At 53.3% G+C, this 15,836-nt stretch overlaps 1 protein-coding gene across 1 annotated transcript in view; it reads right to left on the bottom strand.

Annotated features, from left to right (window-relative positions):
• The window catches only part of PLXNB1 (plexin B1), a 469,341-nt gene that overhangs the window by 97,226 nt on the left and 356,279 nt on the right, over positions 1-15,836 (bottom strand). The window contains exons 16-18 of the mRNA XM_085624251.1: positions 10,534-10,685; positions 9,496-9,601; positions 7,940-8,076 (exon numbers count right to left, since the gene is read on the bottom strand). Of these exons, the coding sequence (XP_085480377.1) occupies positions 7,940-8,076; positions 9,496-9,601; positions 10,534-10,685 (395 nt within the window). The remainder of the gene's footprint in view (positions 1-7,939; positions 8,077-9,495; positions 9,602-10,533; positions 10,686-15,836) is intronic.

The following is a 15,836-nucleotide window of genomic DNA, read 5'->3' as shown; positions in this document are numbered from 1 at the left end:
ACAGACTGAACAATCAATTATTGAGTGTTATTTTTGTGCACCTGCAAATGGCGATTACTAGCCCACACCACCTCCCTTGAGTAAGCCTCAGACTGCTCTGCAACGCTACCCTCTGAGAGTCAGGCGCTACAATTGGGTGTTTGGTTCCCAGTGAAGGACAAATGTAGTCATGTTATTTGTGCAGGCCTCACAGCTACTACCTCGTTTTCCAACAGTGACCCTTTAAATGCTGGATTTTTATGGCTGCGCTGTTGCTGTTCGGATGCCTGAGCCTGTAATAAAATACAGGTGCAGCGCCAGTCACTAACCCCTCTGAGCCACCATCTCTCAAGGGCCTCGTCACATGTTGGGTTGCAACTTTTGTTGTGCCAGCCTTTCTCAAAGATGCAACAAACATACTGGGCTTTAATCAAATTCTATCTCGACTCGACTCTGAGGGAAGCGCTCTCCTGTGAGGGAGCAGCTTCACTCTCCTGCGAGGGAGCAGCTTCACTCTCCTGCGAGGGAGCAGCTTCACTCTCCTGCGAGGGAGCAGCTTCACTCTCCTGCGAGGGAGCAGCTTCACTCTCCTGCGAGGGAGCAGCTTCACTCTCCTGCAAGGGAGCAGCTTCACTCTCCTGCGAGGGAGCAGCTTCGCTCTCCTGCGAGGGAGCAGCTTCGCCCTCCTGCGAGGGAGCAGCTCCGCTCTCCTGGGAGGGAGCAGCTCCGCTCTCCTGCGAGGGAGCAGCTTCGCTCTCCTGCGAGGGAGCAGCTCCGCTCTCCTGCGAGGGAGCAGCTTCGCTCTCCTGCGAGGGAGCAGCTTCGCTCTCCTGCGAGGGAGCAGCTTCGCTCTCCTGCGAGGGAGCAGCTTCGCTCTCCTGCGAGGGAGCAGCTTCGCTCTCCTGCGAGGGAGCAGCTTCGCTCTCCTGCGAGGGAGCAGCGTCGCTCTCCTGCGAGGGAGCAGCGTCGCTCTCCTGCGAGGGAGCAGCGTCACTCTCCTGCGAGGGAGCAGCGTCACTCTCCTGCGAGGGAGCAGCGTCGCTCTCCTGCGAGGGAGGAGCTCCGCTCTCCTGGGAGGGAGCAGCTCCGCTCTCCTGGGAGGGAGCAGCTTCGCTCTCCTGCGAGGGAGGAGCTCCGCTCTCCTGGGAGGGAGCAGCTCCGCTCTCCTGCGAGGGAGCAGCTTCGCTCTCCTGCGAGGGAGCAGCTTCGCTCTCCTGCGAGGGAGCAGCTTCGCTCTCCTGCGAGGGAGCAGCTTCGCTCTCCTGCGAGGGAGCAGCTTCGCTCTCCTGCGAGGGAGCAGCTTCGCTCTCCTGCGAGGGAGCAGCTTCTATCCTCTCCTGCGAGGGAGCAGCTTCTATCCTCTCCTGCGAGGGAGCAGCTTCTATCCTCTCCTGCGAGGGAGCAGCTTCTATCCTCTCCTGCGAGGGAGCAGCTTCTATCCTCTCCTGCGAGGGAGCAGCTTCTATCCTCTCCTGCGAGGGAGCAGCTTCTATCCTCTCCTGCGAGGGAGCAGCTTCTATCCTCTCCTGCGAGGGAGCAGCTTCGCTCTCCTGCGAGGGAGCAGCTTCGCTCTCCTGCGAGGGAGCAGCTTCGCTCTCCTGCGAGGGAGCAGCTTCGCTCTCCTGCGAGGGAGCAGCTTCGCTCTCCTGCGAGGGAGCAGCTTCGCTCTCCTGCGAGGGAGCAGCTTCACTCTCCTGCGAGGGAGCAGCTTCTATCCTCTCCTGCGAGGGAGCAGCTTCGCTATCCTGCGAGGGAGCAGCTTCGCTATCCTGCGAGGGAGCAGCTTCGCTATCCTGCGAGGGAGCAGCTTCGCTCTCCTGCGAGAGAGCAGCTTCGCTCTCCTGCGAGGGAGCAGCTTCGCTATCCTGCGAGGGAGCAGCTTCACAAGGGAGCAGCAGTGAGGGAGTACCTTCGCTCTCCTGCGAGGGAGCAGCTATCCTCTCCTGCGAGGGAGCAGCTTCGCTCTCCTGCGAGGGAGCAGCTTCGCTCTCCTGCGAGGGAGCAGCTTCGCTCTCCTGCGAGGGAGCAGCTTCGCTCTCCTGCGAGGGAGCAGCTTCGCTCTCCTGCGAGGGAGCAGCTTCGCTCTCCTGCGAGGGAGCAGCTTCGCTCTCCTGCGAGGGAGCAGCTTCACTATCCTGCGAGGGAGCAGCTTCACTATCCTGCGAGGGAGCAGCTTCTATCCTCTCCTGCGAGGGAGCAGCTTCGCTCTCCTGCGAGGGAGCAGCTCCGCTCTCCTGCGAGGGAGCAGCTCCGCTCTCCTGCGAGGGAGCAGCTCCGCTCTCCTGCGAGGGAGCAGCTTCGCTATCCTGCGAGGGAGCAGCTATCCTCTCCTGCGAGGGAGCAGCTTCGCTCTCCTGCGAGGGAGCAGCTTCACAAGGGAGCAGCAGTGAGGGAGTACCTTCGCTCTCCTGCGAGGGAGCAGCTATCCTCTCCTGCGAGGAAGCAGCTTCACTATCCTGCGAGGGAGCAGCTTCACTCTCCTGCGAGGGAGCAGCTTCGCTCTCCTGCGAGGGAGCAGCTTCGCTCTCCTGCGAGGGAGCAGCTTCTATCCTCTCCTGCGAGGGAGCAGCTTCTGCGAGGGAGCAGCTTCACTCTCCTGCGAGGGAGCAGCTTCTATCCTCTCCTGCGAGGGAGCAGCTTCTATCCTCTCCTGCGAGGGAGCAGCTTCTATCCTCTCCTGCGAGGGAGCAGCTTCGCTCTCCTGCGAGGGAGCAGCTTCGCTCTCCTGCGAGGGAGCAGCTTCGCTCTCCTGCGAGGGAGCAGCTTCGCTCTCCTGCGAGGGAGCAGCTTCGCTCTCCTGCGAGGGAGCAGCTTCGCTCTCCTGCGAGGGAGCAGCTTCGCTCTCCTGCGAGGGAGCAGCTTCGCTCTCCTGCGAGGGAGCAGCTCCGCTCTCCTGCGAGGGAGCAGCTCCGCTCTCCTGCGAGGGAGCAGCTCCGCTCTCCTGCGAGGGAGCAGCTTCGCTATCCTGCGAGGGAGCAGCTTCGCTATCCTGCGAGGGAGCAGCTTCGCTATCCTGCGAGGGAGCAGCTTCACAAGGGAGCAGCAGTGAGGGAGTACCTTCGCTCTCCTGCGGGGGAGCAGCTATCCTCTCCTGCGAGGGAGCAGCTTCACTCTCCTGCGAGGGAGCAGCTTCACTCTCCTGCGAGGGAGCAGCTTCTATCCTCTCCTGCGAGGGAGCAGCTTTGCTCTCCTGCGAGGGAGCAGCTTCACTCTCCTGCGAGGGAGCAGCTTCACTCTCCTGCGAGGGAGCAGCTCCGCTCTCCTGCGAGGGAGCAGCTTCACTCTCCTGCGAGGGAGCAGCTTCACTCTCCTGCGAGGGAGCAGCTATCCTCTCCTGCGAGGGAGCAGCTTCGCTATCCTGCGAGGGAGCAGCTTCGCTATCCTGCGAGGGAGCAGCTTCGCTATCCTGCGAGGGAGCAGCTTCACAAAGGAGCAGCAGTGAGGGAGTACCTTCGCTCTCCTGCGAGGGAGCAGCTTCACTCTCCTGCGAGGGAGCAGCTTCACTCTCCTGCGAGGGAGCAGCTTCGCTATCCTGCGAGGGAGCAGCTTCGCTATCCTGCGAGGGAGCAGCTTCGCTCTCCTGCGAGGGAGCAGCTCCGCTCTCCTGCGAGGGAGCAGCTCCGCTCTCCTGCGAGGGAGCAGCTATCCTCTCCTGCGAGGGAGCAGCTTTGCTCTCCTGGGAGGGAGCAGCTTCGCTATCCTGCGAGGGAGCAGCTTCACAAGGGAGCAGCAGTGAGGGAGTACCTTCGCTCTCCTGCGAGGAGCAGCTATCCTCTCCTGCGAGGGAGCAGCTTCACTCTCCTGCGAGGGAGCAGCTTCTATCCTCTCCTGCGAGGGAGCAGCTTCGCTCTCCTGCGAGGGAGCAGCTTCGCTCTACTGCGAGGGAGCAGCTTCGCTCTCCTGCGAGGGAGCAGCTATCCTCTCCTGCGAGGGAGCAGCTTCGCTCTCCTGCGAGGGAGCAGCTTCGCTCTCCTGCGAGGGAGCAGCTTCGCTCTCCTGCGAGGGAGCAGCTTCGCTCTCCTGCGAAGGAGCAGCTATCCTCTCCTGTGAGGGAGCAGCTATCCTCTCCTGCGAGGGAGCGGCTTCACAAGGGAGCAGCAGTGAGGGAGTACCTTCGCTCTCCTGCGAGGGAGCAGCTTCACAAGGGAGCAGCAGTGAGGGAGTACCTTCGCTCTCCTGCGAGGGAGCAGCTTCACTATCCTGCGAGGGAGCAGCTCCGCTCTCCTGCGAGGGAGCAGCTATCCTCTCCTGTGAGGGAGCAGCTATCCTCTCCTGCGAGGGAGCAGCTATCCTCTCCTGCGAGGGAGCAGCTATCCTCTCCTGCGAGGGAGCAGCTATCCTCTCCTGCGAGGGAGCAGCTTCTATCCTCTCCTGCGAGGGAGCGGCTTCGCTCTCCTGCGAGGGAGCAGCTTCACAAGGGAGCAGCAGTGAGGGAGTACCTTCGCTCTCCTGCGAGGGAGCAGCTTCACTCTCCTGCGAGGGAGCAGCTTCACTCTCCTGCGAGGGAGCAGCTTCACTCTCCTGCGAGGGAGCAGCTTCACTATCCTGCGAGGGAGCGGCTTCGCTCTCCTGCGAGGGAGCAGCTTCACAAGGGAGCAGCAGTGAGGGAGCACCATCACTCTCCTGTGAGGAGCAGCTTGCTTCACTCTCCTGTGAAAAGGGTGCCCCCCCCCCACCCCCCCTCGTCCCCTACCCCCTCCACCCCTTCTCCATGTCCTGATTGACACGGATGGGCTTGTTTACCACACAACTGCACTGGTAACCGGAAGTCTCCCCCTAAAATTTGTCAGCCCCCTGCTCTGTTAAAGAAGAGGGATTATTTTTATAAAGCGCCTTCGGTTCTGTTAAAATTGTTTTCTGGCGCTACTTGGTGTGCTAGATATGTGAACTCGTCGCGGCGGACTAGCCTTCTGTCCAGTGCATCTCTGCACCGGAGGGGCTTTAATTCGCGTTTTTAAAGCGAGTCCAGAAGGTACACAGAGTCCCGCAGTGGAATGAGTGGAAAAACCCTTCTGTTGGGAAGAACCCCTCCGCCTTCCCCTCCGGGGGCGTCGGATGAAGCCCGGGGAGCGCTCTGCATGTGGGGGGGGGGGGGGGGGGGGGGTCAGTTTAAAAATAGAGATGTCATATTTCAAGTACAGGATGAAGTCAGAAGCTCCAGAAATAGACTGAATCTGAGGGTCATCCTGGGAACCGAGGCCCGGCGCAGCTGAGTGAGTGTCCAGCGTGGGAAGCTGGCATGAACCCCACACTGCGCCCATTAGCAGGCAGAGCAGCCCCCCAAAACACAAAGGCTCGCTTGTGCTCGCCTCGGCCCCTCCAGCAGAAGGGGCGCCTTGGTTACTGTCCACAAGCCACAATGGGGCAGATGGCGCTCGCCTCAAGGCGCTGTAGGCCCGGCAGGCGCAGGGCTTCAAGTGGACTTAAAAGGCCGGATCTGCCGTGTCCATTCACGCCCGGATATTAATGGCCGCAGACCCAGAGGGCCCAGGGAGCCACGAATCCTTCTTTTAATGCAATATCTGTCCTTTTACCGTACACAGTATTGACTTGTATGGCGAACATCTGTGACAAGAACATATGACAATATGTCCCCGCGGCTGCAGAGGGCGCCCTGGTCCACGGCTCATTTACCTTGGAACTCCCAGCTCAGATGTAACTACCCCCCCCCCCCCCCGCCTCCACACAACCCCAGAACTCTCAGTTGCAACCCCCCTCCACCTCAACACAACCCCAGAACTCTCCGCTGTAACCAGCTGCCTCCACATCAACACAACCCCAGAACTCTCACCTGTAACCCCCTCAATCTCCACACAATCTCAGAACTCTCACCTGTAACCAGCTGCCTCCATCTCAACACAACCCCAGAACTCTCACATGTAACCAGCTGCCTCCACCTCAACACGACCTCAGAACTCTCACCTGTAAACAGCTGCCTCCACCTCAACACAACCTCAGAACTCTCCACTGTAACCCCCTCCATCTCCACACAACCCCAGAACTCTCACCTGTAACCAGCTGCCTCCACCTCAACACGACCTCAGAACTCTCACCTGTAACCAGCTGCCTCCGCCGCAACACAACCTCAGAACTCTCACCTGTAACCAGCTGCCTCCACCTCAACATGACCTCAGAACTCTCCGCTGTAACCCCCTCCATCTCCACACAACCCCAGAACTCTCCCCTGCAACCAGCTGCCTCCACCTCAACACAACCCCAGAACTCTCCGCTGTAACCCCCTCCATCTCCACACAACCCCAGAACTCTCACCTGTAACTAGCTGCCTCCACCTCAACACAACCTCAGAACTCTCCGCTGTAACCAGCTGCCTCCACCTCAACACAACCTCAGAACTCTCACCGGTAAAACCAGCTGCCTCCACCTCAACACAACCTCAGAACTCTCACCTGTAACCAGCTGCCTCCACCGCAACACGACCTCAGAACTCTCACTTGTAACCAGCTGCCTCCACCTCAACACAACCTCAGAACTCTCCGCTGTAACCAGCTGCCTCCACCTCAACACGACCTCAGAACTCTCACCTGTAACCAGCTGCCTCCATCTCAACACGACCTCAGAACTATCACCTGTAACCAGCTGCGTCCACCTCAACACAACCCCAGAACTCTCACCTGTAACCAGCTGCCTCCACCGCAACACAACCTCAGAACTCTCCACTGTAACCAGCTGCCTCCACCTCAACACAACCTCATAACTCTCACCTGTAACCAGCTGCCTCCAGCTCAACACAACCTCAGAACTCACCTGTAACCAGCTGCCTCCACCTCAACACAACCTCATAACTCTCACCTGTAACCAGCTGCCTCCAGCTCAACACAACCTCAGAACTCACCTGTAACCAGCTGCCCCCACCTCAACACAACCTCATAACTTTCACCGGTAACCAGCTGCCTCCACCTCAACACAACCTCAGAACTCTCACCTCTAACCAGCTGCCTCCACCTCAACATGACCTCAGAACTCTCACCTGTAACCAGCTGCCTCCACCTCAACACGACCTCAGAAATCTCACCTGTAACCAGCTGCCTCCACCTCAACACGACCTCAGAACTCTCACCTGTAACCAGCTGCCTCCATCTCAACACGACCTCAGAACTATCACCTGTAACCAGCTGCCTCCACCTCAACATGACCTGAGAACTCTCCGCTGTAACCCCCTCAATCTCCACACAATCTCAGAACTCTCACCTGTAACCAGCTGCCTCCACCTCAACACAACCTCAGAACTCTCACCTGTAACCAGCTGCCTCCACCTCAACACGACCTCAGAACTCTCACCTGTAACCAGCTGCCTCCACCTCAACACAACCTCAGAACTCTCACCTGTAACCAGCTGCTTCCACCGCAACATGACCTCAGAACTCTCACCTGTAACCAGCTGCCTCCAGCTCAACATGACCTGAGAACTCTCCGCTGTAACCCCCTCAATCTCCACACAATCTCAGAACTCTCACCTGTAACCAGCTGCCTCCACCTCAACACAACCTCAGAACTCTCACCTGTAACCAGCTGCCTCCACCTCAACACGACCTCAGAACTCTCACCTGTAACCAGCTGCCTCCACCTCAACACAACCTCAGAACTCTCCACTGTAACCCCCTCCATCTCCACACAACCTCAGAACTCTCACCTGTAACCAGCTGCCTCCACCGCAACACGACCTCAGAACTCTCACCTGTAACCAGCTGCCTCCACCTCAACACAACCTCAGAACTCTCACCTGTAACCAGCTGCCTCCACCGCAACACGACCTCAGAACTCTGAGCAGTAAGCATCTCCCTCGATCCCAACAAAAACTCACACTGGAAGACTATCGCCAGCAGCCATCACTTGGTATGGCAGACATGCTTTTCAGTCATAACAACATGCCACTGTCAGAACAGTAAGGGAGCCAGCATCACCCAGCAGCAAACGCTCGTTAAGTGAAGTCAAACCTTACATGTGGCAGGGTATGTCTCCAACCAGCACGCGGATCTCACTGGGGCGCCCCGTCAGCAGCTTGGAACCAGTCAGGGTCAGGCAGGTACCTCCAGACTTGGGACCTCGAAGAGGGAATATGGACTTCAGCTCTGGGTCCTGCAAGGAATGAAAGGCAAGGGTGAGAAAGGCATTGAGTGACTAATGGATGAGAGGAAAAAAGGAGTGTGGGAAAATAAGGGGAGGGGGTAAAAGGGATAAAAGGCTTGTAGTGAGAATGACAGAGGGTGGGAATGGGATACGGATCGAAAGGGATAGAGGAGTTAAGGGCAGGGCGGAGAAAGGATGAGATGGGAAAGGGACAAAGTGTGTCAATTTTGGAAGATTTAGGTAGATGTGGGATGGTACAAGGGAAAAGTTGTAAGAATGGAAGACAGAAAAAACTAATTTTATATCAGTAACAAAAGCTGAACCTGGAGACGATGAAAAATATCAGTGTTGTGGCGACCAAAAGAAATGGGGGACTATTCATTTTAGGGAGCGGGAGAACAGACAAATGCTGGTATTATCTTTACACCATCCCTCCTCTCTCCAGGGAGTGGTTTTTCAAGAGTCCCACCACATAACCAAGGCGGCAGCAAAAAACAGACATACAGGATGGACATTCCTGTTGAAAACACTAAACAAACACTTAACAAGACACTTAAGTCAAGTCAACTTAAGGAAATAGTATTACAGAGAGTTGTCTTCCTGCTTGCCATGCCTCTTGTCAATAATCCAATGTTCCGAGGATCTCACCCAAGTCAGTTTTTGAATTGCCGGAAGCAACAGCAGCTCGTGGGGATAGTATGAGAAAGCTGGAGGGCTGCAAGCCCCAGGCAAGCACTTATCACCTTCAACCCCATCCTCGCCTCTCCTCTGTACATTTGTTAGACACCACCCTCGGCAGGTCAGTATCTCCCTGAATGACTCTTCACTTGGCGCTACCACAAGGACTCGTGTCATGTTGGACACCTTTGGGCAGCCCTGTTTAGAAGCTAAAACATTTGCCTGTTTTGGAACTTGGATTTATCATTTCCCATCACAGATGAGTGTCTAGATGTCGCAATGCATAACAATGAATGACTGACTGTCACCGTCACAGACAACATGGTGAAACTTGGCCGCCATTTTTACGGGGTTTGCCTTTTACCTGTGGTACTAGAGGGTTTGTGTGAGCAGAGAGTAAGGTGTGAGCAAGCACACAACTTTTAAGGAAGCACACAAGTGCAGCGATGGTTAAACTGACCGCAGTGATGGGCATCGGCGCACCCTTCTGTTGGGAGCAAGAGATTGTGAGTACATGACAAGTTAACCTTTTCCAAAGCAGAGAAGAGGTGCGGTCTCACTCTCTGCCCAGAGCCTCAAGGCATGCGCACTAGTTAGTGAGAAGCAAAGCGGCACCTCCCATCCCCAGACACAGACTCACAGTGGCTCACACATCCAAGGTGGCATGCTTGAGGAGGGTCACTCCGGCAGAAAGGTCCCTCAGGGAAGTCTGGACAGAAAGAACTGGCAGAGGGTTTAGCCCCATCTTACCTGATATGTGAAAATCTGAGCCGAAACACCATGACCGCCTCCAGGTACCTCCACAGCGACATGTCCGGACCGCTCGGGCGAGCTTTGACCTGTGGTGCATACAATGCTGTCGAAGACAAATTGGAGAAAGGTGTCAGTACCTGCATGGCTTAGGAGGGGCCCCATGAGGACTAAACCAAAGTGTAAACCAAGGGATAACTCCTATAAGGAACATTGCCGTCCCATCTCTAAAGCAAGAGCTGGATAAACTTTAACCTAACATAGGCTCATCCGTAGTAATGGTAGGAGCTGAGGTACTCACACATTATGTGACAAACCAAACACCGCCTGCTGAAATGATCAACTTTTACATGGTGTGTTGTGGTGCCCTCATAAACCTCACTGCTATGCACAGTGAAATCAGTGGGTGGTGTAGTTAGCACAGTGATACAAGGTGGAAAGAGTCAATTTACTCTGTGTTCACGAGTAAATATGATGACGTATGTACTGCTCGGCAAACTCTGAACATCTTGGCCCCAGTTGTCTCCCTTGTCAAGCCTCCTCCCACCCCCTTCCCAGCAAACAATCCTAAGCAGTTTTGGGACCCTTGGATGCACATTGGACCTTTGTTCTGTGTTCCTTCAAAGCCATCACCCCAAGGAGCAGTGATCCCCGGTATTGACTGAGCCGGTTAGCCTTGGAGATAGTTCCATTGGTTTAAGTCTGAACAATCTACAGGTTATAGGTTTGAATTCAGCAGGGTTAACTCTGATTCACATCCTTCCAAGTTTGATAAAGGAAGCACCATTTTGTTGGACAATCAATGTGTCCAATGCAAGGAAACCACTCTTTTGGTAGTATGGGTGTTCACTAATATTATTAAATAATTATTACTATTATTATTACTGTGCAATACATGGTGCCCAAATAGTAGTGCCTGAAATGCGAATACAGCGAGTAGAAACCAGGACATTTGCCACTGGAGGGGAGAGCAGCGTTGTCCAGCCACATCTTGCACACCCCGAGACGAAGCCGCATCACGCCCCCTCCAAACCCTACCTGCTCGAGATCTCGTACTGAAGCGTGTCCACAGTACATGGTATCCCAGCCACGGCCACAGTGTTCACGATGTCCTCATGCTTCTGGCCAAGGTTGGAACCAGTGATGGTGATTCTTGTTCCCCCCTCGATTGGTCCGGAAAGTGGGTCAATCTGCAAGACAAAGGCACCTCGAGTAAGCCACCGCCTCTTCGTGCAGAAACGAGAAACAAATCTAGGGCAAGGGCTGCACCTGGGACCTAACGAGAAGCTCCACAGCCCGCTGCGACGAGGGGAGATACGAGAGACATTTAAGTACCCAAAGGCTATCGATGAGCTACACAGCGGTGGAAGAAAAGAGAGGGGTACGGTGCAGACATTTAAAAAGCTCATCTTGTCATTTAAGTAGTGTCCTGCTAGCACCAGGGTGGCGTTGGAGCACTTCAGTCTAAACGAAGGACTGTAGGCTAGAATCGACACGTAAGTCGGGAAGGTGCACGAGTGTCATGTGTCCTACAGGTGAAGAGCTGAATATTATGCGTGTTTTGGCCAAATAAGTGCCCCAAACGTGTCTCTGTGAACATATGCCACTGATGTGTGCTAGGGTCACAGAATCTACTTGGACTGTTCAGATTGTGAAGACATCACATGTTTTCATACATCAGTACTTCAATGAACCATTAAATACATCATTGACTATGGGGAGAAGATGCAGGTTCATGCTTACAAGGTCACCAGGTATGCCTTAAAGGTGGTTCCAAGAATGAGCGGTGAACTGTGTAGTAACCAGTGTTGGAAGAGGGGAACGTCAACATATCAATATCTCGCCAGAATATGAGGTCTCCATTTAGGTGTAGACAGGTAAAGGGTTCTGTAAGAAAATGCTTCTTTTTGAATGGCCACCCTCGAAGTTTAGGACTATTACTGCTGGTTGTTCAACTCTGCGACTGCCCTGGGGCCTACTAACCAGTCCTCAGTGCTAGTGCCCTCACCCATAAACATGTTTGTTTGATTGACTTTTAATCAATTGGCATAGACTAACTTACTTTTAAGTCCCTAGTAAGCGGTACCAGGGGTACTCAGGGACTGTAAGTTATGGTGTCCCCCCAGGGACTGCATCACTTGTTTTGCCACCCTGAGTGGGACAATGTAAAACACGGCTCCCAATCTGCCACGGCAGACTGGAAGGGCAGTTTAAAACTACTAACTCCCGTTTGGCAGTTTAAGTAATGGCAAAGCTCAAACACCCTTTTAATGTGTATAAGTCCCCCCTACAGCAGGCCTACCGAGCCCTAAGGGAAGGTGCAGCATAAAAGTAAAGTAGAACACGTGCTTGACAGGTTCTAGCAGCAAGAATCCGCAACTGTTGTTTTTACTGCGAGAGAGATCGGTAGCCCATGGGTGAGTGCAGGGTTACACGCTGACAACTCAGCTGTGCTCACTCCTCAATGGGACACCAATGTTCATACCTCAAGGCAGCAAACAATTCATTGCATTCAGCCTGACTCGATGCACAAGTCGAAATGAATGCAACTTGTTGCCACTTGCAACTTTTAGAACGTTGCTACTCTGTTTCCCAAGTTTTCCAGTGGCCTTTTGCGGAGGCAGGTCACGAGACCGCCTTCTGCCCGCCTCAGGAGAGGTGCAAAAGGCTCCCAGAAAACATCGGAGTCTTGTCATTGGAGGTGTGAAAGGAAGCCACACACGGTGTTAGCCCAAAAGGTGAACTTCAAATGGGGACCCCCCTTTGAAAGGCAAATGGTAACCACATTTGCGAGGGGCTGCCCTTTTGTTGGGTAGACAGGTTGATGTCGGGGACAGAGAGAAGAAAACATTGACCAAACTGGCTTTCCCGTGGGCAAGGAGCCCACAGATAGCCACACAGATAGCCACACCTCTAGGATGGGCTACTGAGCTCCTGAGGATGAGAGAGAAGATCTGCCATCTTGAGAGTGGGCAGAATGGAGCATTCTGGGATAGCTGGATGCCACACTTTGGAGTTGGTTGTCATCATGTGGGAGGGGACCTAGTAGCCTATTGGCTAGTGACAATGACCTCCCCTGAGGGCATTTTCTAGGCAATAAAAGGGCATCCCTGGCATCCTGAACTCAGATCGCTCTAGACTGAACAAGAGGACCTAAGAAGAACTGCCCTGCAGACTCTGGAACCAGCAAAAAAGAGGCTGTACTAAAGCTGGACTGCACCTACTGCTCCTTGGGCTAGCGAAGCCCTGTGCCTGCAATGTCTAACTTAGGAGAAGTCACCCCCGAGACCAACTTGAAGCAGGGACTCCAGTTGGCTGACTCCCTGTTTGCTATACAGGACCACAAATGCTGACAGAGCCTACTGGGGTGAGTTGTTAGCCCAGATCACTGGATCGCCGCTCCTCATCACCGTACAGTCCAAGAGACCAGGGCCTGATGCTCAACAGTTGCACTGTGTCTGCTGGACCCGGGAGAGTCATCGGAATATGGATTGGTCACCCACAAAGAAAGCTATTGTCAAAAGAAGAAAACCACTAAATTCGCTGTACCAGGCAACGGGTAACCCAGTGGGGTCTTGACTTCTGCTGACCCATAGAGGACTTTGAGGGACACCGACCTCTGTGGCGAGAAGGACCTCAGCGGGACTGTCACCAAGGAGTAGACCCAGGAAGACCCCCCCTCAACTGCACAGCATCTTCAACATCCTTGAGCATCATCAGCATCCTGTATCTCTTGCATCAGGACCACGCCATTGAAGTCAATGGCAAGGAGCCACTGGATCTGGACTGAAGTCTGCTTTCCTTAAGGAGGTAACTGCTGTGTTGCATCTCGCTGGTCCCTCTGACTAGTTCCCTCCTGGAGGTGGTCACCCAAAGTAAATAACTGCATACCGATCTGTATATGTTGCCTTGACAAAGTTTGTGTCAAATTTTGCGAATTTGCCAATGTTTGTTTGCAGTTAAGTGGAAAGCCCTGAATTGCCTTTTTTGTAAAATCTATATATCCAGAAACCTCCATTGGATTATTTTCGTTTTTGTGTCCATAAATTCTCAAAAATATACTCTATTATTATAAATTGGTGTCGATTTCTTGAGACACGTGTTCTCTACTTCTTGAGTTGCTTTGGTGCAGTTTAAGTGCTGTACACCTGGTCTCTGGTGTAAGCCGGACTGCTCACAGCTACCCAGGGCCGAGCTAAGGTTTAACAAACAAAGCCTAAATGGTCCTAAAGGGGTGGGTAGTGTATTACACGGCGAGGTCACACAACCACACCATATAATACACCCAGTTTCCTTACAGGGTCTATTGCTTTACGGCCAGCCCTGACAATGAGGCGTCTCAAGCATAAGCTGAAGAACTGAGGGTTTTAATCCAGTCTGGGCTCACGGCTGGTACTTATCCTACTCAAGCTGAGGTCCCATTCTACGAACAGGTCATCAAGCGATGAAGATGTTCTTCAGTGAGATTTCCCGGTCTATGGGACCCGGGAGAGCTTGCAAGATGGATGATCTGTAACCCCATGGCGACGAAGAAGCCACCACAAAGCAGGAGATGCATCGGGTTCGGCTGTGCTGAAGAGGCAGGTGGCTGGGGACGCGGGGAGGGGGTCCGTAAAAGGAGCTGTACCTCGTGTGGGTATCTTCTGGCGTGGTTTGGGTTGTATACGATTCTTCTTCTATAATAGGATTTACAACAGGTCTCGGCTTTTAGTCCACAAAGAGGGTTATACTTCCCTTTTATTCAAGTCTGGGATTTAGACTTCAATCTTCGCTTCGCTGCTCTGCAACCCTCTTTGCACTTTTCTCAGTAGCGTTTGGTGTCAATTCCACTGCATGACATCACTCCAACGAGATGCTTAACAGCGAGAAGTAGCACAAGAGTGGCGACATCACCAATAACTTTTGAAAGGAATGTAAACCTTTGGAAAAGAAAATCCATTTTTTTACATAAACAAGGCAATTTGAAAATCCAAAAAGAAATGGTAAAAATGTAACTTCAGAGGGTGCCATGTGGTCGTGCACCGTGGTTAATTGTGCTATTGTTTGGAGTGAATTAAGGGCATCCAGAAGTTCCCACTGAATACTAAAATACAGATGTTATTGGGTATTTTTGGACCTGTTACTGGTTCTTAGTAAGGTGTAATATTCTAGTAAGGATATTCCACAGATGGGCTTCCCAATCTACGCCGGAAATATTATCCTTGAACTTTGCGGTGGTTTGTGAAACCCAGCGAGCCAACGTGAGCCTGCTCGCCCGTGAGCTTTAACTTGTAGATATCAAGGGTCCAGATTATAAAAATCACTCAATGGGTGAGTTAGGGCAAGTTAAAGTCCATGCAAAACTACAACAGCCAAAGCAAGGATCTTAATCCTGGTGAGACATCACCTCTGGTCGAATGATGACCTAGCTGCCATGATCTCTACCTGCTGCTACAGTATATTAGGTTACGCACAAGACGCATCTACAAGGCCCTGTCTGGTGCTCCGCAGGAAGGGACTACTCCTCCCACCAACAGTGCCCTACGTCTGGCAAACAGACGAGAGATAGATTTCACGGAAGATCAAAGGGACATATTTTGGGTAATTGTGCAGGATGTGTTTGGCAAACCATATATCCTGGATGCTGGGGTGAACGTAGGGAACAATACGCAAAACAATGATAACCCGTTGGTAAAAATATTAAAATTGCCTCCATCGTGCCAGCATAATTTGAAGCATTATTTTGTATTTGCCTTTCCCCTGAGGACAACAATACATTTCCACTTGAATTAAAGATATCTGAAAAAAGACAACTGGAGGAAGCTTTATTTAAATGATTCCGTCACTACTGTCCTAGCACCTGGCATTACCTCTGTGGCACTTGCATTATTCCCACCCATATTCTCTTGATGATGAGCAGAGGACTTGAAAACCTTTGATGGTTGAACTTACAGAGGATTGCTTTAAAAATGCAGCATGGCAAATGAAAACCCCGGCGCTGAAAGTAAGCTGTAGGCCTGTGGAAGCTGTTGTTTGGAGTTTGACTTTTGGGGGTCGCTTGCAGCTCAGTCATGATGAATGGCAGAAAAGCGACCCGCAAGTACATGCAACGGGGTAAGGAATTGAGAAGGGATTTTGCGTTGTAGGAAGAGTCTCTTTATAAACAGGGTAGCAAGCAGTTCTGACCATCACGACGTTAGTGGGGGGTGGTCTGCTGTTTTGGTAGAGAGAGGAAAAGCGAGTTGGCGCAGTCGAAGATGGAGTTCATGGTCATACTTTCTGCATGAATGAGACTTGGGAACAAAAGTGCTTGTGGAGGAAAAGAGGATATTTTACACATCTAGAATTTGGCAGAAAAGCGG

This window comes from Triturus cristatus, chromosome 9 (assembly GCF_964204655.1).
Source record: "Triturus cristatus chromosome 9, aTriCri1.1, whole genome shotgun sequence".
NCBI classification, from domain to species: Eukaryota; Metazoa; Chordata; class Amphibia; order Caudata; family Salamandridae; genus Triturus; species Triturus cristatus.
Note: the sequence above shows the minus strand (reverse complement) of the source record. Positions and strands in the feature narration are given on the sequence as shown.